General features: G+C 32.7%; 1 protein-coding gene across 4 annotated transcripts in view; it reads right to left on the reverse strand.

Annotated features, from left to right (window-relative positions):
* Positions 1-549: 549 nt before the first annotated feature.
* The window catches only part of LOC126886217 (protein kinase C and casein kinase substrate in neurons protein 1), a 105789-nt gene continuing 79522 nt past the window's right edge, over positions 550-26816 (reverse strand). For all 4 annotated transcript variants that reach the window (XM_050653083.1, XM_050653089.1, XM_050653095.1 and 1 more), the window contains 3 exons: positions 14667-14788; positions 10551-10708; positions 550-772 (listed from right to left, as the gene is read on the reverse strand). In XM_050653083.1, the coding sequence (XP_050509040.1) occupies positions 660-772; positions 10551-10708; positions 14667-14788 (393 nt within the window). In that variant the 3' untranslated portion in view covers positions 550-659. The remainder of the gene's footprint in view (positions 773-10550; positions 10709-14666; positions 14789-26816) is intronic.

Genomic DNA, 26816 nt, shown 5'->3' on the forward strand with positions numbered 1-26816 from the left:
CTTCGTAGGAAAGCAACTTTGATACCCTCTCAGTAAGCCCTGTTCTACGTTTTGCTTGACCGACCGCAGTATGTTTCTCTACAGAATCACAGTAATCAACTGTGAAAAATTTAGCTTTAGTAAATTCAGAGATTTTTCAGCGCTGCCTCTCTGTCTATTATGATTCGGGAGTGCTCCTAGTAGCATTTAACGTGACTTGGTTTGTTTATTTCTACTGCATCTTGATTGTAAATTTAGTATAGACCTGGGCTCTTATTTATCTTGAGTTGATTAATGGCATTTATAATTTCGGTTTTCAGAATTTCTAGTCCTTCGTAGATGTCCAATCTTCTTGGTTCTTCTCGTATGCCGTTAAAAAGTACAGTTTTACCATTCTTTCTGTTTGTCTTCGTTTGATTCAAGCAGTTTGTCATTTGTGTTCAGCATGTGTGTAAGGTTGTTCTCGTGTTAGTCTTTTATCTTTTTTTTTTATTCTTTTTCACACAATTTTATGCTAATCCGCACGTCTAATTGGCACATAGAGGAAGAATAAAATAAATTCGAACGCAATTTGATAAATAAACATGTAGTACATATATATTTTACTTATGTCTAAAAAAATAACAATAATTTATAACATTTTTACATATTTAATAATACTTATTGATGAGTACGTTATTTTAGTGAGAAACCACATCGACGTAATTGGCGGGGTAGAGGCCGACTCGGCCGTCTTTCCTCCCTTTGCACCAACCTTGCTCGTCTTCGTCCTCCAATTTTTCAAAAACGTCACCTGAAACAAAACAAAGTATAACACATTGAAGAATGACTCATTTGAAAATGAAAGGTACGGTAAATTTGTGCCAAAAAAGCTGCCATTATATTATAACGCTATCCTAGTGTATTTTATATAAAGCAAGCTTATAGGCTATTGATTATGTTCAAAATAAGAGAGCTAAAAGGAACTACGACGTTAACGGGATTTTATTGTTTCATAGAGTCATTGGAACTCTATATATGAAAAAACCGCGGAGTGCTACCATTTAGAGGGGTGCGTTTTTGAGAAAGGGGTGAATTAGTCCCTAGACACAGGGTGGATTAGGGTAAGTTCTATGCACTTTTGGTACAAACACGTCTACAGGAAAATTGTTCGAGGTTAAATTTACTATCGAAATATCACATTTTAAAGTCAAAAATATTTTTTTACAAAATTCTATTCAAAAGAAAAGCAAGAAAAAACACGAAAGCAATTTTGTTTTTTGCCCCATAACTTTTTTTCACAGGGATATAGGTATAGACATTGCTTCAGCGAAAAATAACTTCCATCCTTTCTCTTTAAAATGAAGTTTGGTAAAAGTTTCTAGGATTTACAGTTTTCGAAATAGGGAGTTTTCAAAGTTTGCCGCTCACAGCATTTTTGGGCCATTTTCCCCATTATTTCGCAAACATTGTTCTGTAACTTTTTCTACGCATCTTTAGGTATATGCAATGGTACATTTAGTAGAAAGATTAATCAATTATCTTTAAAATGACCTATTGTAAAAGGTTATATGGCTCTTTTTAAGCAAGTTATGATTTTTCAAGGTTTTATACCTTTAATGATTTTTGATATTTTTAATGATTATTTTTAAAATTTCTCATTCTGACTTTTTTTCTTGTACATTTAGGTATACACATTGCGGAATAAAAGAAGCCTATTTTCCTAACTTTAAAACGGTGTATTGCAAAAAATTCTAGGACCATACAAGATATCCGTAGAATATGCAAGGTATCCGTAATTTGAGAAAAAATTTAATTTTTTTTTATTTCTTTTTCAATTAGAACAATACAATTGCATATTATAACATAATTTTTTATTTCAAATAATTTTTCTTAATAAAACTTTTCGATATAGTGAAATATAAAGGTACTTTACTCTTGAGCGAAATTATATTTTTTAACATACCTCGTACACTCTTGATAAAATTTTATATCTGGTGATTACATCTTGGGTTTTAGACTATGCAGAGCATTTTATAAAGAATATTTTTTTTTTCATAAAGTTAATAATAAAAGAGTTTTCCATATGATTTCAACTTAGTGGGACCTATTGCATGTGTACATGTCACATTTTGATAAAGCATATCTTGTTTAACAATAGTCCTAGAATTTTTTAATATACACCATTTTAAGGCAAAGAAAATAAACTTTCTTTTTTATTGTACAATGTATATACCTAAATATACAATAAAAAAAGTTATAATGAGAAATTTAAAAATATACGTAAAATATATCAAAAATCATTAAAAGTATAAAAGTTTGAACAACCATATCTTGCTTAAAAATAGTCATACAGCCTTCTACTATAGACCATTTTAAAGATAATTGACTTTTCTTCCTACTAAATGTACATTACGTATACCTAAAGTTACGAAGAAAAAAAATACAGAACAATGTTTGAGAAGGAACGAGGAAAATGGGCCAAAATCGCTGTGAGTGGCGAACTTTGAAAAATCATATTTTGGAAACTATAAATCATAGAGACTTCTGCCTAACGTCATTTTAAAGAGGAAGGATGGAAGTTTTTGAAGTTATACTTATTTACGCGCGATAGAGGGTGAATTTTAATATGATTAAAACCTTTGATCCCGGCGCAGTCGCATTACAACTTTGTTCTGATTGGATGTTCAAATGACATGACAAAAATTATCCAATATGGCAAAACAAAAAAGTTTATAATTGTAGTGATTTTTAAATAGTTTTTAAAGCAACATGTACGTAATAATTGTAAATGTATCATAGGTACCTACCAAAATACATAATATGTAATACTTTTATTTACATAATTTGATTACCATCAAAATTTCTATCAATATTCACCTAATATATTGTTTTCTTACTCTATGTTTTGTTGTATTTTTTCAATTCTAAATCATTTCAATTCAAAATCAAAATAATTTGATTTACATAATGCAAAAATGTCAAAAGTTTAATCCGTTTAGTTAGTCGATCTTCGCACTTAATGACACACTGTCTCCGTGGCGAAGCGTAAAATGCGAGTGAACCCCAATACAACGCCAATACCAGCCGCGCTGGTAAGTTGGTTCAAATCCCAATAGAACCTTTTATTTTTTTTTATACATTTTATGATTGTAAGTGTATTTATTATATAATTTTATTTTCAGAAAATACGTATTTAGTTAAAAAAAATTTCCGACAATTAATGTTCAGAAATCATTTGTGGCATTTTTAATGTGTTTGTGTGTGTTTTATTCTTTTATTATTTTAATTTTTGGCACTGTTTTAATAAAAATGTTTGAGAAGTAGTAAGTATAAATTAGTTTTATATTTAAATAAAATATAAATAAAAAGTACATATATTAATTTCGTTTATAATTATATAATCATATAATAGAAGTATAACTTCTTACGTGCGTACAAAGTACACACACATTCTTTTTCTTTTCTGTAAAGCAATGCCTATACCTATATCCCCGTGGAAAAAAGTTATGGTGCAAAAAACAAAATTGCTATCTTTCGGGTTTTTTTCTTGCTTTTCTTTTGAATATAGTTTTGTTAAAAAAATATTTTTGACTTTAAAATGTGATGTTTCGATAGTAAATTTACCGTGAAACCCCTTTCTCAAAAACGTACCACTTTAAACGGTAGCACTCCGCGGGTTTTTCATATCTAGAGGTCCACTGACTATATAAAACAATAAAACCCCGTTAACGTTGTAGTTCCTCTCTAAAATACATAACCAATAGCCTATTAGCCAATTTAGCAAAAAGCTCAAAATTTTTCAAAAACCAAAATTTTAAAACTTTTAAAGTAAATCTAACTTTAAATAAATTCAAAATCCAAAAAATATCATTAATAAAGTCGGTTGTCTTCTTCTTATTCGCTAGTCTGATGCATGTATCGTGATATCATGATGCTATTAGCCGATTTTTCCAATGTTCCTCCATTTCTCTGTATGTTCTGCCATTGTAGCACATTCTGACAATGGAGCATCAATAGTAGCAACAATAATGTGGTCCGTGTATCGGGTGGGAGGTCTACCTCGACTTCTTTTGCTTTGTACCTCTCCCTGAATGGTAAGTTTTTCAAGACCATACCTTCGAAGCACGTGTCCAAAATAACCTATGATTTGCTCTGATTTTGTGTTCTTAGTCTTTTCTTTACGTGTAGCTGGTTGAGTATAGATTCATTTGTTTTCTGGGTCATCCTTGGTATTCTTAGTAATCGTCTACAGCAGTACATCTCAAATACATCTATAATATTTTTGTCTTTCTCCATAAGAGTCCAGCATTCCGATGTGTGTGTGCTATCGGATTTCTTTGACTGTGGACTTAATCCGTTAGCCGAAGCATTCCGATGCATAAGTGAAAACTGGAAAAACTAGATTTCTTGCATGATACAATAACTGAAGACATGGACATGACATGGAGTCGGTGGGCGGGGCCTATGTAGCTACGTCACTCTGAGAGTAGAACAGCATTAAATTCAGTGTTGTCGTATAGTAAACGGTGTTTATTTTTTTTTTGTTTAAGGTGAATTTTACTTATACTTTGTTAAACTTTTATTAAAAATGAGGTGTGCCGTGTTTGGTTGTAATGTGGACAATCAATCACAAGGTTTCGATACGAATGTCAAGTTTTTTAGTTTCCCAAAAGACAAAAAAGTGCGATGTGTGTGAAAACAATTATGTAAACGTAAACGTGCAGACAATTTTAACGTTAACAACGCTCGTATCTGTTCAACACATTGTAACAGCGACGATTATGAACGCAATCTGAAACACGAGCTGCTTGGATATTCTCCTAAAAATTTTCGATGCCTTAAAAAAGAAGCTATTCCATCCCAAAATTTAGCCAAAGCGGGAAAAGGCAAAGTGGATTCTGGTAGAGAGCAACTAACTATTTTTAATGGGAAATAAGCCACAATTTTACTAAAAAATGATTTTATTAACGTTTCGACGTCCAAATCGGATGCTGTTGTCAAAATACAAAAAATATTAATGAATTAAACAAAAATGTTGTTGCTTAGTAAAAAATTCTTCTAATAATTTATTTAATCTGACTCATTTATATCGGTAATTCAGACATATATTATACATTTTAAAGGAGAAGACTTTAAAATGATATTGCCAATAATTGTTAATTCGATTACATGAAATCAACCCCAACTCAAGAATATCCGTCACAGAAAAAAATCATAGCATGTGATTTAAAAGTCTTTAAAAATACAACCACATGCAACGATGACAGTAAAATTCTCGCGTTAGAGATTCCATAGTAAGTCACGAAGGAAAACCAGGAAAAAACCTCGTGATACCATCCCGACATCGTCAGTATTAGGTCTTACTTTAGTTTACTCTCAAAACTAATACCAGATTCTAATATAATACGATAATAATAGTAAGACCTAATACTTACGATGTGATGATACTATTACGAGGTTTTTTCCTGGTTTTCCCTCGTAATTTACTACGGAATCTCTAACGCGAGAATTTTATTGTCACCGTTGCATGTGGTTGTCTTTTTAAAGACAGATCACATGGTATGATTTTTTTTGTGACGGATATTCTTGAGTTGGGGACAGTTGGGGTTGATTTCATGTAATCGAATGAACAATTAATTGGCAATATCATTTTAAAGTCTTGTACTTTAAAATGTATAATATATGTCTGAATTGCCGATATAAATGAGTCAGATTAAATAAATTATTAGAAGAATTTTTTACTAAGCAATAACATTTCGACAACAACTTGTCGAAACCCAAAAGACTCCATTTTCAAACAAATAAATGTTTAAAAATAATAAAATCTTGGATTTCTTAGTTCGGAAACAGATTCTCTCTTATACCTATTCCCCATCCTTCTAAAATTTGCAAGGAATAAAGGGTGATGAATGCAGAGACATGGGGAGTCTATATAGTTGCACTCCACAACACATCAATTCACCGAGGCAAAGATCAACAAATATGTCTCCTAGTACTCAATACGTGAGTAAGAACGTAGGTAGATAAAGGCATTATTTTTATTTTCGATTCAGAGATCATTACCATCTTTCTATGGACCATTTCGAACTCCTTAAAAAAAATACGAAAATAAAAATAATGCCTTTATCTAAATAACATTTTTGTTTAATTCATTAATATTTTTTGTATTTTGAGAACAGCATCCGAGTTGGACGTCGAAACGTTAATAAAATCATTTTTTGGTAAAATTGTGGCTTATTTCTTATTAAAAATAGTTAATTACAAAAATGCCACAAGAAAATAGCTTTAGAACGACAGTAGAGAGCAACGCTGTGTATTATACAGTATAATATATAATGAGACCTATCTTCTTCTTCTTCTTGTGCCACTCCTATCGGAGATTGGAAATCATCAAGGCTACCCTGACTTTGTTTACAGCTGACCTAAAAAGTTCATTAGTGGTGCAGCCAAACCACTCTCTCAAATTCCGCATCCACGACATTCTTCTACGGCCTGGATTCCGTTTTCCTTCTATTTTTCCTTGCATTATATTTTGAAGTAATGCGTATTTATGACCTCTCATCAGGTGACCCAAATACTCGAGTTTTCTTCGTTTTATCGTTAATAAAATTTCTGGGCCTCTTCCTATCCTTCGTATTACTTCAAGATTTGTGATTCTTTCAACCCAACTTATCTTCAGCATTCGACGGTAGCACCACATCTCGAAACTTTCAATATATTTTTTTAATATTTAAAAAAAAAAATATTGAAAGACCTATCTTGCCTGCGTGCAAATTAGGAACGCTGCGTGTCATATCTTGGGTTATTGTATCATGGATTTCTTGCCATCAATTTTGTATCAATAGTTATTTCATGGATTTTCCAAATTTTTGTTAATTTTGCCATAGAGCTTTTTGCAATTGCTGACCGGCGCTTTATTTCTTTAGTACAGCCCCCCTTGTTAGTTATTAAAGAGCCCAGATACACAAATTTATCTACAACAGCCATATGATCGTTAGATGATTTTGATTGTTGTTAACTCTGTCAATTATCGTGATTCTCGTATTTTCTTTGTTTATTTTAACACCCATCCTTAAGCTTACTTCTTCAATCCGTGGTAGCAGGTGGATGAGTTATACATCGGAACTAGCGAGGATGGTTGTATCCGTGACCAGATATCTCGTGACGCGACAGTTGGTAACCGGACAAGTGGTAACGGACAATTCGTAACAGCGACAGTTCGTAACGGCGACACTTCGTAACTACACAAATTCGTAACGGACAATTCGTAACGTCCAAATTGAATTATTCTGTTTATTTTTGTTAACGTGGAAACTAACTGTTATTACAGTTATAATTAAAATTATGTTTATTAATTTAACGAATCAGTACCGGGATAAACATGTTTAACACATTTTATATTTCGTGTTTCAGAATATATTAAGAGTCCTTTAAACACAAACAAATATTTAAATGCATACAAACTTTTAACAATATTTTTACAAGTTTATCCCTCTTATTGTTCCTTAATTTGTATATACCTAGAAAAAGGAATAATGAAGTAATTCGTAAAATATTTAAGCCAATAACCGTCTTTAGACATTAATAATTTTCTGGTAAACATTTTGTAAAAGAAAGATTATAATTACCTGTTGTTGTAATAATAGGGCAGTCAATGAGGGTATTTGGCTCCGAATTCCATCCTACTATATCGATTTACTTGATATTTTCACAGTAAGTAGGGAATAGCTCAAGAAACAAAGTCTACCCTATGACGATGTGCGCTTTTATCTTGGGGGTGGTTCCCACCCCTTCTCGGGGGTGAAAAATGTTTTGGTTAAAACAGCCACGGAAAAGGCTAGAGAACCTAATTTTAAGCAAAAACTTATCTATGACTATTTTTTGAAAACTCAATACTTTTTGAGTTATTCGTGGTTGAAAATTGGCCGTTTTCATTGAAAAATGACACCTTTTCGGACGGATTTTTGAGAATACCTTAAAAACTATGCATCTAACAAAAAAACTATGCAAAATATTTTTGTACCTTATAAAAAAAACAAAGAGATTCGTTCCTTCATAAATCTTCTAGTTAAAATACAAAGAGGGATATGGTAGGTAAGAATAGTTTGTTTTTTGCTGTTCAAATCGGTGGATTCAACTTGAAATAACAGAGAAAATGTCGATTTTAGGTGTATAATGATACTAATAACTTTTGTAGTGCTTGAAAAGACCTTTAAAATGAGCAATACTAATTGTCGATTACATGCAAACTAAGCGAGATATTCTGCAAAAAAGTTAACGACTAATGTATTTTAAGAAGAAATGAGAAGTATATTTAACCCCTCATCCAGCAGAATTTAAATACATCGTTTTCCTTCTACAATACTTTTTATTATAGTGTCATTTCTATGTTCAAAAAATTGGCCTGGATTAAAATGAATGGTTTTTGAAAAAAATAAGATCAAATTAGAGAGCGCACTTTTAAATTTTCTTAAAAATATTTTCTTCCATGTAACTTGAAAAAGATAAGAGATACGAAAAACAGATAGCACACAAAAATGTAGGGCTTTTTCAGATAAAAATTTCCTTTTTATTTTTCATTACTGTATCTAGAAAGAAAATTTAAAAATGCGCTCTATAATTTGATCTTTTTTTTTCAAAAACCATTCATTTTAAACCCGTCCAACTTTTTGAACATAAAAATAACAATATAATAAAAGGTATTGTATAAAGAAAACCATGCATTTACATTTTGGTGGATGGGGGTTAAAATTACTTCTCATTTTTTCTTAAAATACATTAGTTATCAATTTTGTTTGCAGCATATCTCTCTTAATGTTGTTCTGAAGCTATTTTCTTATGGCATTTTTATAATCAAGTATATTCAAATGGGAAATAAGCCACAATTTTACCTAAAAATGATTTTATTAACGTTTCGACGCCCAAGTCGGGTGTCGTTGTCAAAATACAAAATAATATTAAATAAACAAAAATGTTGTTGCTTAGTAAAAAATTAAAATGACAACGACACCCGACTTGGGCGTCGAAACGTTAATAAAATCATTTTTAGGTAAAATTGTGGCTTATATCTCTCTTAGTTTTAATGTAATGGACCTTTAATATAGCTAATTTTAAAGGTCTTTTCAAGCACTACAAAAGGTATTAGTAGCATTATACACCTAAAATCGACCGTTTCTCTGTTATTTCAAGTTGAATATACCAATTTGAGAATGTACCAAAAAACAAACTATTTTCACCTACCATATCTCTTTTTGTATTATAACTAGAAGATTTATGAAGGCAAGTGCCTCTTTGTTTTTTTATAACCTACAAAAAGGTTTAATATAGTTTTTTTAGTTAGGTGCATAGTTTTTAAGGTATTCGCAAAAAACCGTTCGAAGAGGTAGTATGTTTCAACCACGAATATCTCAAAAAGTATTGAGGTTTCAAAAAAAAATTATAGAACAGTTTTTGCTTAGAATTAGGTTCTCTTGCGAATTCCGTGGTAATTTGAACCAAAAAATTTTCCACCCCTAAGAAGGGGTGGGAACCACCCTCAAGATAAAAGCACACATCGGCATAGGGTAGACTTTGAATTAGGAGATAAGTAGCGGTTAGGCCCAAAATTTCATTAAAATCCATTCAGTAGGATAGAATTCGGAGGTAATAAATATAATAGTAGATCTTGCTCCCATTGACTGGCGTATAAACCTTACGATTGGTTATAGCGTTGGGGTATTCAATCAACGATTATAGTTGATACCAAGGATGGCTTTTAATGCTTTAATACTTGGTTTAAATACTTTTATTATATTCTGAAACACGAAATATGAAATGCCTTAAAAATGTTTATCCTAATACTGATTCATTAAATTGATAAACATAATTTCATTTATAACTGTAATAACAGTTAGTTTCCACGTTAACAAAAATAAACAGAATAATTCAATTTGGACGTTACGAATTGTCCGTTACGAATTTGTTTAGTTATGAGTCGCGTTACGAGATGTCACGGAACCGGTTGTATCATCTGCATATCTCAAGTTGCAATTCTTCCCGCCGACAATGACCCCACCATTCCAGTCGTCAGTAGCTTTCCGCATTACCATTCACCAATATAGTTCACACCCTTAGTAACTGTGAAACTTTACTCTAACTCTGCATAATTGTTATTGTATAGACTTTTAATTAGCAGTATCAGATGATTCAGACAAAACCTGCCACATTCCGTGGTTGACCAGGTCGAAAGCTTTACTATAATCTAGGAAGCACAGATATGTTGCGATGTTGAATTATCTGGATTTTTCTATAATCTGCCATACGTTTAACATTTGTTTCCTAGTACCACGTCTGGTGACGAAACCTGCTTGTTTCTCCGCAATTTCAGGAAGTAAAATGTCAGTTATTGCTGTAATTCGGCAGTTGGAGTCTTTTTCTTAATTTCTTTTTGCTTTTTTCTTTCTTCTGTGTAGTTTTCGCGACCTTTTCCTTTCTCTTTGCATGTTATCCGATATTTCATATTGCCTGCTTTGTACATAATTATATACGTACAATAATTGTTAAAAAAATGTGTTAAAATTCGTCATGCTTTTTGCCTAACCGTTACTTACCAATTTTAAAACTAAGCTCATCGTTTTCAGCTCCATCATAATCGTATAAGGCTTTAACCGGAACACCCGGTTCACCATGGTCTACAAGGGCATCGTTCTCTTCCCATTCCTCTTCTTCAAATGGATTTGATTCATTGGCTTTGTTCGCCGAACCATTTCTGCAAAATAAAAAAAAATTACCTAAAAAATAGATCCGCTAAAAATAAGACAGAGGAAAAAAAATGCTATCGGCTTATAATACGTCTAAAATGTCTTTTTAACTTTATTAACCATATTGTCTATTAGGCTGTCGAGATGGTCTTACGGTTGGACAAAACAATGTTCTGCAAGAAAACTTAGTACTACCAGAAAAAATTCTCCTTTCTACCCTTCATATGAAGACAGGCTATAGGAAACAGTTTGTTAAATCTCTTCCAAAAGACGGAGAATGTTTCAAAGACTTGGTTAAAAAGGTTTAAGTTTTTAATCTAATAGCACACAACATAATATTGAAAATACAATTTTATATCCTACCAGATCAAAAACATTGGAACCATTCTTTGGTAACACCTGAAAGGCTTCTGAAAATGCCAACCATAACGGATGTCGAGAAAGGAAGATGAGAGAATTATAAAATTTATAATTTACGTCCCATCCGCTCAGCGTGGTAAAATTCCAACGAGAATGGATGCCCCGTACTCCTATTAGCGTAAAAATAAAAATTAAAAATGAATATTTTCAATTTCGTTGCAACACGAAACTACAGCCGCATTATATTTTAATTCAATCAGAGAGCACGGCCAAGTGCCCCTACCGGTTTTAAGACTTATTAGTCTTTCATCAGCTCTTTGATTGAAGTAAAATATAATGCGGCTGTAGTTTCGTGTTGCAACGAAATTGAAAATGTTTATTCATTTTTAATTTTCATTTTTACTCTAATAGGAGTACGGGGATCCATTCTCGTTGGAACTTTACCACGCTGAGCAGATGGGACCTGAATTATAAATTGTAAAATTCCCTCATCTTCCTTTGTCAACATCCGTTATGGCTTGCATTTTTAGAAGTCTCGGAGGTGTTACCAGAGAATGGTTACAATGTTTTTGATTTTTTAAGATATAAATATATATATACAGGGTGTCCCAGACTAATTTAGCCACTCTATATCTCTTAAACGAATAGAGATTTTCGAATGGGACAAAAAGGGGTCTATTCTACTTGTAATACACTTTAATATGACGTAGAAAAAATCATCCCCTAAATATTCATCCATTAGTTACAACCCTTAACTTGAATTTTTTTAATAGCACCCTATATATTTTTTTATAGTTTTGGATGTGGTCTTCTATCGTCTATTCAACACATTTTTTGAAAATAAAATCGGTTCGTAAATAACCAAGAAAATATCAGTTTAGTTTTGTTAATTATGTGTCCCAGACTAATTTATCCAGGCTATATTTCTTAAACGAGTAGAGATTTTCGAATGGGACAAAAATCTATTACATACATAATTGTAATATACTTTAATATGGCGTAGAAAAAAAATTATCCTCTAAATATTCATCCCTTAGTTACAACCCCTAATTTTATTTTTTTTTAAATAGAACCCTGTAAGTTAGGGATGAATTTTTTCTACGCCATATGAAAGTACATTACAAATGGAATAGATCAGTTTTTGTCCCATTCGAAAATCTCTATTCGTTTAAGAAATATAGCCTGGATAAATTAGTCTGGGACACACAATTAACAAAAATAAACTGATAGTTTCTTGGTTATTTACGAACCGATTTTATTTTCAAAAAATGTGTTGAATAGACGATAAAAGATCACATCCAAAACCATAAAAAAATATACAGGGTGCTATTAAAAAAATTAAAGTTAGGGGTTGTAACTAAGGGATGAATATTTAGGGGATCATTTTTTTGTACGCCATATTAAAGTGTATTACAAGTAGAATATGTCACTTTTTGTCCCATTCGAAAATCTCTATTAGTTTAAGAGATATAGCGTGGCTAAATTAGTCTGGGGCACCCTGTATCATATATATATATATATATATATATATATATATATATATATATATATATATATATATATATATATAATAATAGATAAAAATATAAATTATTGTGAATCAATCTATCAATCAAAGATAGAATAAAATTTTTAATTTTTTTTAATATAACGCGGGCACATAAATTTGATCCACCCTGTACATTGATTTGTAACTATTTATTATAAGTAGTTTTTAAGAAGTGATTTATCGTTAGTAAGTTTTTTCCCTGAAAAATAAAACATTAGGAAAGAAAGTGATATGAACAGACCATAATTGTTCAGGGTATTTGGAGATTATAACGGTGTTTTGTTATGCATGCCACAGTAATTAGTTCTTAGGAAATTGAGGTAAAGAAAGTTTGGAATTTTAAATATGTTTGTTTAATGATAGGAATATTTAGATAATTATAATTTTCGAAAAGTCATAAGTTGAGTAGGAATATTTTTGAAAGAATGACTGTTTTGTTTTCGAATGTAAAGAGAGGAAGGTGGGGAGATAAATGTTTCTGATTGGCTAGGCACTTTGGAATGGGGAAAGTTTTGTTTGAATGTGAGATAGTTTTGGAAAGAGGAACTCATTATGTTATTGGCATCGCTGAAGAGCAGTCAACGTTTTCGTGGATAGTTAGATAGCAAGTAACAGTGGGTGTTTTGATAGTGGAGAATAGAGCTGAAAAGTGGAACGAGAGACAGATCAAATTGAGACGAAATACCTCTTTGATTCTGTATTATTGTGAGAAGGAGAGGAGAGAATTTTTGGAGTTTGTGTTTTGTTGGAGAATTGGTGCTGGTATGCTGATAGATTTGAAGCTTGAGAACGGAGAGGGCTTTGATGGGTAGTCTAACATAGTCAACGAGGGAGAGCTGTTTTGGGTCAAGAGAAGACATCAGAGTGAGTGAAGCAAAAGGTCAGTCAATTTATGTGGAAGATATTTTTATGTTCGGAAACTAAAATTTTTGAGTAAAAGCATATGAATTAAGATTCCAATATTTCAAAAAGTAAATAGGAAGTATAGGTAATTTGCGAATACCTAAATTTGTTTGTTTAGCTTGTTTTATCAAAGTCATCGGAAACGATAAATTGTTTTTTTAACTAGAATAAATTTAGTGGTAAAAATTTCATTCGGACAGCTGTGTCCACAGGTTTTAAATTTGATCGATTTTTAGAGTATTGATTTTGATAATGAAATTCTGTATGCTTATTTTATATTTCTATTTAATTCCTTTTCCTAATATTTTTCCCGATTAGAACCAACTAAGAGATACTGAAACCACGAGAGACGATAAGTATAACATAAGATAATTTAGATATTTTTTTGTATTATAAAAAGGCACCCTGAGATTTTTTATTAATTTTTTTGTATGATTTGCGACAATTGGATAAGTGATTAAATAATTGATTGGAGTAATCAAATAAAGATTAAGTGATATTAAAGAAATAAAAAGTAGATCATAACAAAATATATATAAAAATATATAAATATATATATTTTTCTAGCAGATGTCGCTAGGACATCCCTTCCATTTCGTTAGTTGCAATTCGTGACTGCAAGCCGGGTGTTATTCTGGTTCGATCAGAGAGCTGCATATGTGCCTCCTGATGAAAGACTAACAAGTCTTGAAACCGGTAGGGGCACTTGCAGTGCTCTCTGATTGAATTAATGTATAATGCGGCTGTAGTTTCGTGTTGCAACGAAATTGAACATGTTTATTCATTTTTATCTTGGTTAAAAAGTTTCCAGGTCTTCCTGGATAGTATTGTGAAGAAATTTTTGGGCAACAATAAAGATTCTGATTACAAAAATATTGTCAAAAGATTATGTCTTTTCAAGACTTGGCTTATCTCATGGGTACATTTGCTTCACTCCCACCTTAGACTATTTTCCTGCAAATTTGGGGGCAGGGTTTGAAGAACAAGAAGAACGTGTCCACTAAGATATTAAGGAGATGGAAAGATATCAATAAAAATGGAGAACAAAAACGATAGCAGGCTACTGCTGGATGTATAGAGGAATATTCAAGATAGTATTTATATGCAAAAATATACCAAACTTGCTAAAGAAATTTCTGTTCTTTAAAACTTACGTTATTGTATTGGAAGGACTACTGCTAGCTTCTATTCTTGGCTTAACTTCAGTACTCTGTGTTACCACAGTTGAGGGTTTGTTTGGCACTTCCTTCTTGATAGATTTCTGAGTCGAGTAATCCTATAAAGACAAGACAATATTACTTTAAATAAAGAACAACAATAATGTAAGAACACCTACAAATATCAAATAAAAAAATTCCGGAATTTTAGTGACTATTTTTATGTTTCGAGGTTTTGTAATACTAAAAATTGTCTTCTATGGGAAATTAAAACAACATATTTTGCACAAGTTTTTTAATACATAAACAAACGTTACATAATATTGTTAACCACAACAGCAGTTGAAACATGACATGGTTGACAGCTGCATCAACCTGGAACGAAAAGAACAGTTAATATTAAATCATTTTAAAATCATGAGATTTGAAGTGTTGTGTATGTTGCTTACACACAAGAAATACGTTTACTTTCTAGGGGCAGCATCTTTTGTTTTAGATCAAACCTTTTTGACATCCACAAGGAGGAGTAGCAAAGAAATCCAAATGACAGAAATAAATTAAACCATTGTTCTAATGATTCATTGTAGGCCCAGAAAACATTTGGTTGAATTGGGCTAGGACTTACTGCCCCATCCAACGTATTCTCCAGATTTGGCACTGGGAGATTTCTTTCTGTTTCCAAACTTTAAAAAATCATCCACCACAACACACCAGGATTGATACACGTTGACAGAATGTCAGTTAATATTTAATGAATATTAACTGACACTATGAATTAACTTTACAAGATGAACTCATTGACCTTTAAGACATGGCCGTGATGGCTGACTGAGAATTAAATACAATGGTTTTGCTGTTCATTTTAGGTAAAATTTTCATTATTGATACGGATCGTATTTCAACCAATAAAAACCAAACAGACAATTCAAATATACCCTTTTTAGATTATAAACTGACCTTAGGTAAAAAGATTGATGTTTCAACTTACCATTTAAGCTTTTGACTGTTAAACATCATAGACTATGTAACTTGCTGCGTTAGAACAGTGGACGAACAACTTAAAAAACTAAACATTCCACTTCACATCACCATTCCGTGCTGTTTTAGTACATTTACATTCCGGACAATCCGATCATAGCAAATGACGCGTGGACTGTGGACAAATTTTAAAAGAGTGCACAAATGAATCGATTGTGTCGTTAGTCTTGGTCATATTATGGAAAATGAACAGAAGTCATCGCGAATTCAAATATTGTGATCACTTATTGTGTTCTGAATTAAAGACTTATAGCCTAATAAAATAAAAAAAAAAGTCAAAATGTAAATTCGTACAGGTTAAAACAAATTTTATATCAAAGTTTAGGTGGGTACAAAAGATATTTTCAAGAAAGTATCCAAATCATACAAGGGGATCATTGTTTAAATAATTAAAAAGGGGTCATTTTTGCAAAAAAAATACGTTTTTAACAGCTGAGGTAATTCACTTATTAATGAAGGCCTATGGGATTTTTTTCTGCAAAGTTGAAGGCTAAATCTTTCACATAGGACTTACTAATTTAAATTTGACCCCCTATTTATTTAAATAATTGTATATAAAACTTTAAAAACAAATTTGCAAAAAAATATTTTTAGCGTTTTAAATAAGCGCTATAAAATATTTTATTTTACAGACTAAGTTGCGCTATATTACCAGTATTAAGCAAAAAAAAATTGGTCGAAAAATATTTAATATTTTTTGAGATGTTGAATTTGTTTATTAAATGTTACTATATTTTCAATTCCAAAAACGCGGTTGTTGCCAAAGAAATATTCACCTGCTTAAGATCTCATTATTTTTATTTTTATGTATGTTTTCGATAACTGTATTGATAAATTCAAATTTCAATTAAACTTCCCCCTAAAATGGCATTTGAAAATTATTCAAATTTGTTTATAATTTGTTTTGTTAATAACGTCGCGGGACTAAGTATTTTGAAATGCCGTTTCGATAATTGGGTTCCTGGAAATTTTTTACTAATTAACAAAATTTTTCTGTCGTTTTTCTTCTTCTTTTTTTTTCTTGGAGTTATATTACTACGGGCCCTTTTAGGGTTAAATTTTATTAATAATGTCGAATCTCTGAGTTGTAGATTCTAGACCTAAAAATATTAAGATTTAACTAAAATCTCATGAATAAAATGTGGCTACTTGCTGAGTTACAGGGTGTTTTATTTAAAAATTTAAAAATTATTGTTACCAAGTACTTTAAAACTATTTGACGTATCCTTATCATACTTGCCAGAAAGTGTGGCTATTATACACCCTACTAAATTGTGATTAATAAACGTTTCTAGCTAGTGCCAGAGGCGTACGACAGGGGATAGTGAATGATTGACCCTTCCCAAATTCTACGCCACTGAGTGAATTACTATTTTAGCGAAATTTTTCCATTCTCCAATACTTTATATGTAAATAACTTTATTGGTATCGATTAAGTCATCAGTTTGAGAGATATTAAAATGAATGAATGAATTAATCAAAATAAATATGCCGTTTCATTTTTAACGTCCAATATCTCGAAAACTAATGACTTAATCGTTACCAGTAAAGAGTATATTATTTACACAGAAAGTATTGGAGAATCTAAAAATTTCGCTAAAATAGTAATTCCCTCAGTGGCGTAGAATTTGGGAAGGGTCAACCATTATCTATCCCCTGTCGTACACCTCTGGTAGTAGCTAGAAACATTTATTGATCGCAGTTTAGTAGACTGTATAGTACCCATACTTTCTGCCAAGTATGATAAGGATACGTCAAATAGTTTGAAAGTACTTGGTAAAAATAATTTTTAAATTTTTAAATAAAACACCCTGTAACTCAGTAAGTAGCCACATTTTATTTAAGTGATTTTAGTTAAATCTCAATATTTTTAGGTCTAGAATCTACAACTTAGAGATTCGACATTCTTAATGAAACTTAACCCTAAAAGGGCCCGTAGTAATATAACTCCAAGAAAAAAAAAAAGAGGAAAAAAAGACAAAAAAATTTGTTAATTAGTGAAAAATTCCCAGGAACGTAATTATCGAAACGGCATTTTAAAATATTTAATCTCCGCGACGTTATTAAAAAAACAAATTATAAACAAATTTGAATAATTTTTAAATGCTATTTTAGGGGGAAGTTTAATTAAAATTTGAATTTATCAATACATTTATCGAAAACATATATAAAAATAAAAATAATAAGATTTAATACAGGTGAATATTTCTTTGGCAACAACCGCGTTTTTGCAATTGAAAATAGAGTAACATTTAATAAACAAATTCAATATCTCAAAAAATATTAAATATTTTTGGACCAATTTTTTTTTACTTAATACTGATAACATAGCGCAATTTGTCCTGTAAAATAGGATATTTTATAGTGCTTATTTAAAACGCTAAAAATAATTTTTTGCAAATTTGTTTTTAAAGTTTTATGTCATCATCATCATTCTCTTTGCCTTATCCCTATGCGGGGTCGGCTTCCCTAATTGCATTTCTCCACACAATTCTATCTTGGGCCATATCAATGTTAATCCCCTTTACCAACATGTCCTGCCTTATCGTCTCCCCCCAGCTCTTCTTTGGTCTTCCTCTCCTACTCCTTCCAGGAATCTGCACTTCAGCTATTCTTCGTATTGGGTGGTTAACGTCTCGACGTTGAACATGACCAAACCATCTTAACCTATGCTCTCTCATTTTGGCATCAATTGGTGCCACACCTAGACTTCCCCTAATATACTCATTTCTAATTTTATCCTTCTTTGTCACTCCACTCATCCATCTAAGCATTCTCATTTCCGCCACATGCATTCGCTGTTCCTCTTTCTTTTTCACTGCCCAACATTCAGTTCCGTACATCATAGCTGGTCTTATGGCTGTTTTATAGAATTTTCCCTTCAGCTTCATTGGAATTTTTCTGTCACACAACACACCACTCGCTTCTTTCCACTTCATCCATCCAGCCCTAATTCTACTGCATGCATCTCCATCTATTTCTCCATTACTCTGTAATACCGATCCTAGGTACTTAAAACTATTGCTTTTTACAATCATTTCACCATCCAAAGATACCATTTTATTTGTAGTAGCTCCATCTTTAAATGAACATTCCAAATACTCTGTTTTTGTCCTACTAAGTTTTAAACCTTTTTCCTCCAGAGCTTGTCTCCACTGTTCCAGTTTTTGTTCTAAGTCTCTTTCACTATTTCCTACTAACACGACATCATCAGCATACATTAAGCACCATGGAATGTTACCCTGTATTTTCGCTGTTATCTGGTCCAAAACTAATGAGAATAAATACGGACTAAGCACAGAACCTTGATGCAATCCTACTTTCACATGAAATTTATCAGTCTCTCCCACACCTGTCCTAACACTAGTCGTTACTCCCTCATACATATCCCTCACAATCTTTACATATTCACCAGGGACTCCTTTCTTATTGAGTGCCCACCACAGAATCTCTCGAGGAACTCTATCATATGCTTTCTCAAGATCAATGAATACCATATGAGCGTTTGTTTCTTTACTCCTGTATTTTTCCATCAACTGCCTTATAATGAAAATTGCATCTGTTGTTGATCTACCCTGCATAAAGCCAAATTGATTCTCGGATATTTCGGTTTCTTCACGTATCCGTCTATCAATTACTCTTTCCCATATTTTCATGGTGTGGCTAAGCAGTTTTATAGCCCTGTAGTTTGTACATTGTTGTATATCTCCCTTGTTTTTGTAAACAGGTACCAGTATACTGCTTCTCCATTCGTCTGGCATTTGTCCAACTTCCATAATTCTATTAAATAGACCTGCTAGCCACCTTGTTCCTGTCTCTCCCAATGCTCTCCATACTTCCCCAGGAATATCATCTGGTCCTACCGCTTTTCCTTTCTTTATTTTTTGAAGCGCTTGAGCCACTTCCTCGTTGGTTATTTTGGTGACCATTGCTGCTACTGTCTCCGTTGACTCTACAGGCTGTCTGTCAAATTCTTCATTTAATAAGCTGTCAAAGTACTTTCTCCATCTCTTTTTGACATCCCTTTCGTGAACTAGTATTTTATTATTTTCATCTCGGATACATCTAATCTGATTAAAATCTTTTGCTTTCTTTGCTCTCTGTTTGGCTATTTTATATATCTTCGTTTCGCCTTCCCTGGTATCAAGTTGATCGTATAGGTTTGAATACGCTTCTGCTTTAGCTTTTGCTACTGCTACTTTCGCTTTCTTTTTGGCGACCATATAGTTTTGAAGATCTATGTCCGATCTGGTTTCTTGCCACTTTTTATATAATTTTCTCTTCTCTTTTATGTTTCCTTGTACTTCATTTGACCACCACCAAGTCTCTTTATCTTCAAACTTCTTTCCTGACGTTTTCCCAAGTATTTCAATAGCCGTATCTCTAATAATATTGGCCATTTTTCTCCAAATTGTGTTAGGGCTTCCTTTCATGTTCCAACATATTTTTTCTACTATTCTTTCCCTGAATAGACCTTCCTTCTCATCTTTTAGCATCCACCACTTGATTTTTTGTGGTCCTCTCCGATATTTTTGTTTAGTTTCGCTTTTTACTTCGATGTCCAGAACAAGCAGCTTATGTTGTTGGCTTACTGTCTCACTAACTATTACCTTGCAGTCCTTGCATTCACGTATGTCTTCTTTCCTTATCATGAAGTAGTCTATTTGGGATTGATGTTGTCCACTTTTGTAGGTAATAAGTTGAGTTTCTCTCTTTTTAAAGAATGTGTTAACAATCGCCATATCCAATGCTGTTGCTAATTCTAGCATGTCATCTCCAGCTTCATTTCTAGTTCCAAAGCCTAATCCCCCATGTATTGTTTCATATCCTGTCTTGGCTTGGCCCACATGTGCATTGAAATCACCTCCTATTATAACTTTCTCCTCCGCTGGAATATCACTCAGTATGTCTCCCAATTGATCATAGAAAGCTCTTCTTTCATTCTCACCCAGACCTGTTTGAGGAGCATACACACACACAACATTCAATACCTCTTTATCAATTACAAATTTCACTGACATCATTCTATCACTCGTTCTTACAACATCTACTACGTTATCTTTCATTTCACTATCAGCAATTATACCAACTCCATTTCTAGTGTTACTACTCCCTACATACCACAATTTATATCCATCACCTAGTTCTTTCGCCCTTTGTCCTTTCCACCTAGTTTCTTGAATACAAGCAATTTGAACTCTTCTTCGTTTGAGCGCATCCACTAACTCCAGACTCTTACCTGTAAGACTACCAAGATTCCAAGACCCTATCCTGATTTTTCTAACCTGCAATGGTGTTCCCCCTGAGATAGTCCTCACCCGGAGATCCGAATGGAGGCTCATTTTACTTCCGGAACATTTTACCTCAGGAGATGCCATCATTTCAGTATAAGTTTTTATTTCGTTTGGAGAAGGTCTTTTCATTATTATGGCCTGAAAAGATTTTTGGATATTTGATGCCTGAATGCCTTTTCTATCAGCACCATACCCTGCCCTGTCCTGCACGTTTAGCCAATACACCACCAATGCAACCAAAGTGCAGTATTACCCCACACCCGCCTGCATTTTTCTGTATAGGCCAGGATCCCTACTGTAAGGACTGCCCTATAAGCCAATGTATTGTTGCCCGTATCCCGCCACTAGGAGGCACGTACTTCATTCGGGATACGTTTTTAAAGTTTTATGTATAATTATTTAAATAAATAGGGGGTCAAATTTAATTTAGTAAGTCTTATGTGAAAGATTTATCCTTCAACTTTGCAGAAAACAATCCTATAGACCTTCATTAGTAATTGAACGACCTCAGCCGATAAAAAAGTAATTTTTTTGCAAAAATGACCCCTTTTTAATTATTTAAACAATGATCCCCTTGTATGATTTGGATACTGTCTTGAAAATACCTTTTGTACCCACCTAAACTTTGATATAAAATTAGTTTCAACCTGTACGAATTTACATTTTGATTTACATGTAGTGTAATTTTATTTTACTAAACTATTAGGTATATATTCGCGAAACCAAAACTTTCTATGCATATTTATTATATTTTAGACGAGCGGCAGCAACCCCTAAAACGATGTTACACCGATCACGAAAATAAACTTTCAGGTGAATGACGAATTTTGGTCATTCTTTATGTATTTCAAGGTCACTCTAAGTATATTTCACGGGGTAGACCAATCCCCCTTTCTCTGTTTAAATTTTGATAGCAATAAAGTTGAGAAATATGTTGAGAAATAAGACTCCTAAACGTATTTTCATTGAACAACGCTAGAATTTATTAGTTGCAGATGTAGTTTAGTGAAGTCGTATTCACGGTTTATGTATTCGTAACATATTTATGGGTATTCGCCAATGATAAAGTGCTTTTAGAATAGTTCACGTCGGTGCCATATGTTTAAAACATCATAGATAAAAAATTAGTCAATACAGTGGAACCCCGATAAGTCGGCCCCCGATAACACGGAAGTCCGGCTAAGCCGGACCGATTCTCATCAAATGTATGTAATATACTATTTGAGATAATGTGTATTTGTGTAATTTGAACTATACGATAGTGAAAATGACTCATGGCACACGGCAGCAGAGCGACATTCATTGCTTGGATTATCGGAAACAACACGCACCTGTAGTATTCCTTTATTTATTTCAAACTGTCTTAGCATTGTTTAAAAAATACTAAAAGACTATTTAAAATTTTTTTTAAACAATTGTGTGTAGTACAGTCTTGTATTGTTCGCCTCCGTTCTATAATCGTGCTTCAGATAGTGTTTGCGTGTTTTTTGTCTACGTAATGCTAACGTGTGCATATATATTTTATGTTATTTCAATTATAACGGAGTTTATCTGTAAGTATACCTTATTTTATTAACTTTTATCATACTCTCCGGCTAACCAGGATTAATCCGAGTTATCGAGGTTTCACTGTATGCGCAAACGAAACGATATACGGATTCTTTCCATAAAAGAATATTCATAAATAGTTAAATCACTAATCAATTATCCGATTTTTAAAAGATGCATTCCTTATATTTTTAAATTCTACCACTAAGATTTGTTGGACTAGAGAACGAAGTAATAAAAACGATATTTTAGCAGGATTATGAATTATTCATTGCAATATTCTAATAATTTTTATACCTGTAGGCGTTTTATATAAGATGAGAATGACAAATAAGACAAAAAGTGCATTGAAACAAAGGCTTTGAAAAGAAACCCGAAAAAGGGAAATTGTTTTCAACATTTTGTCTCAAAAGAAGTTATATTTGCTGAAGTATTTTTTCCGATTATATTAATGAATTAAGAAATATTTAATAATAGTTACTTATGATATAAGTGTTAAAAGTACAATTTTAAGGCACGCATGTGAAGGTTTGCAGAATGAGTGAAACGAATTCTGCAATTCACATGAGTGCCTTAAAAATGTACTTTTAACACGTATATCATACAATATTTTTTTCTACAAACGTGTTAAAAATTCACTAATACAGTTTAAATTAAATTTTAAAAACCTTTAATACACTGAAAGAAGATAGTTTTAAATTGCATCGTATATTACGGACCTTAGCAACCATTGCATTGACTTAATTGTTTACGGAAGTTTTGAAGCATCTGTTAGACGTCTGTTAGTTTTTTAAAACGCGGTTGTCAATTTTTCGTTAAAATGCAAGAAAATATCATAGAGAAAGATCAATTTCAAGTTATAGAGGTAGCGGTCAGTTGAACTATCCTGGATTTGTTGCCGAGGAAATCCAGAATGCAATATGATATCGCTTATAAGTTTGAGAAATGATGTGAAGCGAAAGGTGTTTCTGGGAAATATACTGAAAATGTATTTCTGGCGTATTTTTAGGAGAAAGCAAAGGTGTGGAAGGCATCATCTTTGTGGTCGAATTATTCGATTAGATATCAACAAATATTTTAAGCTTATCGCCAAAAAAATCAAAAATCTTGACTAGAGACCAAATTGACCAGTTTTTGAAGTGTGCATTAGATGATGAGTATCTTCTGATGAAATTAGCTGTGATTGTGGGAATATTTGGTGCCTGCCGCAGGAAGGAGCTTTGTCAGTTGACTATTGACGATGTGAAAGATATGGGTACTTCATTACTGATTAAAATACCAGATACTAAAAGCAATGTTTCACTATTATTGAAAAAATCTATTTGGATATTTAACGAAAATATGCGGCTCTTCGACCAGCAAATGTCGGACATCGGCGATTTTTTCTGAAATACGTGAAAGGTAAATGTAACAGAAATCCGATTGGAATTAATTCGTTTGGAAAAATTCCTGCTGCTATAAATCCGATCCTTTATACGGGGCATTGTTTTCGTCACTCTTCAGCGACCTTACTTGCCAATGCTGGCGCAAATTTGACGACAATTAAGTGTCATGGGGTGTGATCTTCTACTGTTGCTGAGGGGTACATCGAGGATTCTTTGGAAAATAAGAATTTGATTGCCCGAAAACTGCTGCCGGTGCAGCGAACATCATCAACAACATCCGAAGATATTGTGGCCTCAACTTCGACTGAAAATTCAGTTATTTCTACTCGTTCCGCCTTAACCATGGAAAATGGTAAAACTGAAGTGCAAGAAATTCATTTTTCAAATTGCACAAATTGTACTATTAACATTAATGTTAATAAATGAAAAATAAATATTTTGACGTTTGCTTTCAAAATTTGACATTTCACTTTTAACTGCAGTGCCTTAAAAATTTTAAAGCACCCAGTGCTTTAAAGTGGCATTTTTAAGGCTCCTATGGAGTGCTAAAAATTACATTTTTAACACGTTTGTAGAAAAAAGGCAGTATATTACTGTTACCCCATGTATGTTGTGTTTTATGTGTTTGCTGAATAGGTAAAACATAAGGTACGTTCAAGTTGAATGCTGGTTTTCGGAGTCAGACAGCGGGCGCTGAATCAGTGGCGGCTCGTGGTTTTAAGGACAGGGTCGGCAAGGTTTTGTCTTCTAATATAGGTATGTCATCTAATTAAAAGGCTTCAATTTCATAGGAGATTTTTGATTTTTTTATTTTTATTTTTGTTTTTTCCTATAAATTTAGAACCTAAACCTGTTTATAAATTAACTCTAGTCTATGTTGTTTCGAAGTAGCAAAATGGGTTATAACGTCATTGTAAAATTTATTATTGTTTTGGAGAGATTTTAAAAGTTTTTTTCTATTGACATTTGAGACAAGCTTGACATTCTCTCTTGTTTCATGGTGTTTCGACAATACGTTTTGACTCTTTTGAGACAAGAGAAATCCCGTTCATTTAATGCAGAATTTGCCTACATTTGAGAACAATAATTTATTAATTTCGGGAACAGTTTGTTGTATTACCTAATGAATTGCAGTATATAAAATTATACATATTTTGTAACTTATCCCACCTTCCGAAAATATTTGAATCAGCCTATAAAATTTCATTTTCTTAAATTATTTGATTAAAGAATGATGGATAATTTTTAATGAACTTGTCTAATAGATATTTTGAAAATTCTTTGGGGTAACTTTTAAATTTTGAATCGTCAAAGAGGTAAATGACTTATGACAGTGAGTAAATAAAGCGGGGGTGTAATAGTTTTAACTTTTGCCTGGAGACCATACAATTCACCGGACATCAAGGCAGCGCCGTCATAAGTTTGCCTTACCAATTTATTTTTGATATCAAAAAATTTTAATCTGTCCTTTAAAACACCAAAAATATATTCTGTCTTATGGCTTCTACTCACGTCTGAAAACCTAAAAACCTCTCATAAATATTAGACGTAACGAGTATCGAAGAACAATTGATAATATAATTGTGAATGACATGTTACCTCTATCAGTAGTTTAGTCTACTTCTACCGAAAAGGATCAAAATGTAACTACTAATTGATTCTTTCATTCTGTGGTGTTTTAGGTATGCCGCTAAATCTCTTCGAGACTGAAAGTAAATTAGAAAATTCCAGATCGTATTTGTTAAACAATTTTATTTGTTCTCTATAATTAACTTGATTTAACGAATGCTCCGATTCATCCTGTCCCCAAAATGGTAATTCCTGACAACTTAAAAAAAACTACAATATCAATAATTAAACGACGTAAAACTACTTATTTCATAGGTTCATCCCGGGCGCGCTAGCAAGGTACATGGCAGGTGCGTGCCTTGCTGCCGTTTGCAGATCACCGATCGGCAGATTGGTATCTGCCGGACTTGTCATTCAAATGAATACGGGGAATGTATAATTGGTTGCCTATCGGCTAATATTCCATAGTTTCTGTTTACAAGCAAATCGTCAATCTGGGGACGGCTTGTCGAAGCGGGCCTATCGCAATCGGGTGCATGGCTATAGGATCACTAATTTGAAAAGTCTCTTACGCACAGCGCACAGGGATCACTTAACGTATCGGATCGATCGAATTCTTTTAAAAACAATGAATAAAATTTAGTCTGTATTATCTCATAGATATTTTTTTATTTCACAGAAACGAATATCATCAACTCTGATTAAATTAAATATTTAAAAAAATCTATAATGTGTCCATAAATGTGTGGGTCGGCACTGCCGACCCTGACTAGCCGCCACTGGTACGAATAATGCTTCTTATTTAGGAGGGCCTGGCCAAAATGCACCTGCGCGCTGACAATCTGTGCCCTGGTAGTGTTACTCAGAGGTTTAGCGGAATGAACCTTTTATTCTGGTTTCAGGTAAATAATGGCCATATTCTACCCACAGCTCGGAGTCAGACAGTCGTCCCGAGAATCTGAATCTAACTACCAGCGTTCATCTTGGGCGTGCCCATACAAATTTAAAAGCTTTAGAAATCATTGGCATATTTGAAGTAACAAATAACATCCGTTACCTATGTGATAGTTCGCTTTAACTTATTTGATCTTGCTGAATTCTGAATGTATTATCGATTTTGTAAAAACCATCAATTGACAATTGATGACGTCATTCTCAACGTTATACAACTGCCCCTCGTTTTATTACTTCGTTGTCAGAGATGAAATTGTTCAAGTGATCAAAAGTGTTGTTAACATACTTCCATGATTCCGAAATACATACCAATATATAATGTCTAATGTTGTTATCGTACAGACGACTATTGTCTATGG

This window comes from Diabrotica virgifera, chromosome 1 (assembly GCF_917563875.1).
Source record: "Diabrotica virgifera virgifera chromosome 1, PGI_DIABVI_V3a".
Classification (NCBI taxonomy): domain Eukaryota; kingdom Metazoa; phylum Arthropoda; class Insecta; order Coleoptera; family Chrysomelidae; genus Diabrotica; species Diabrotica virgifera.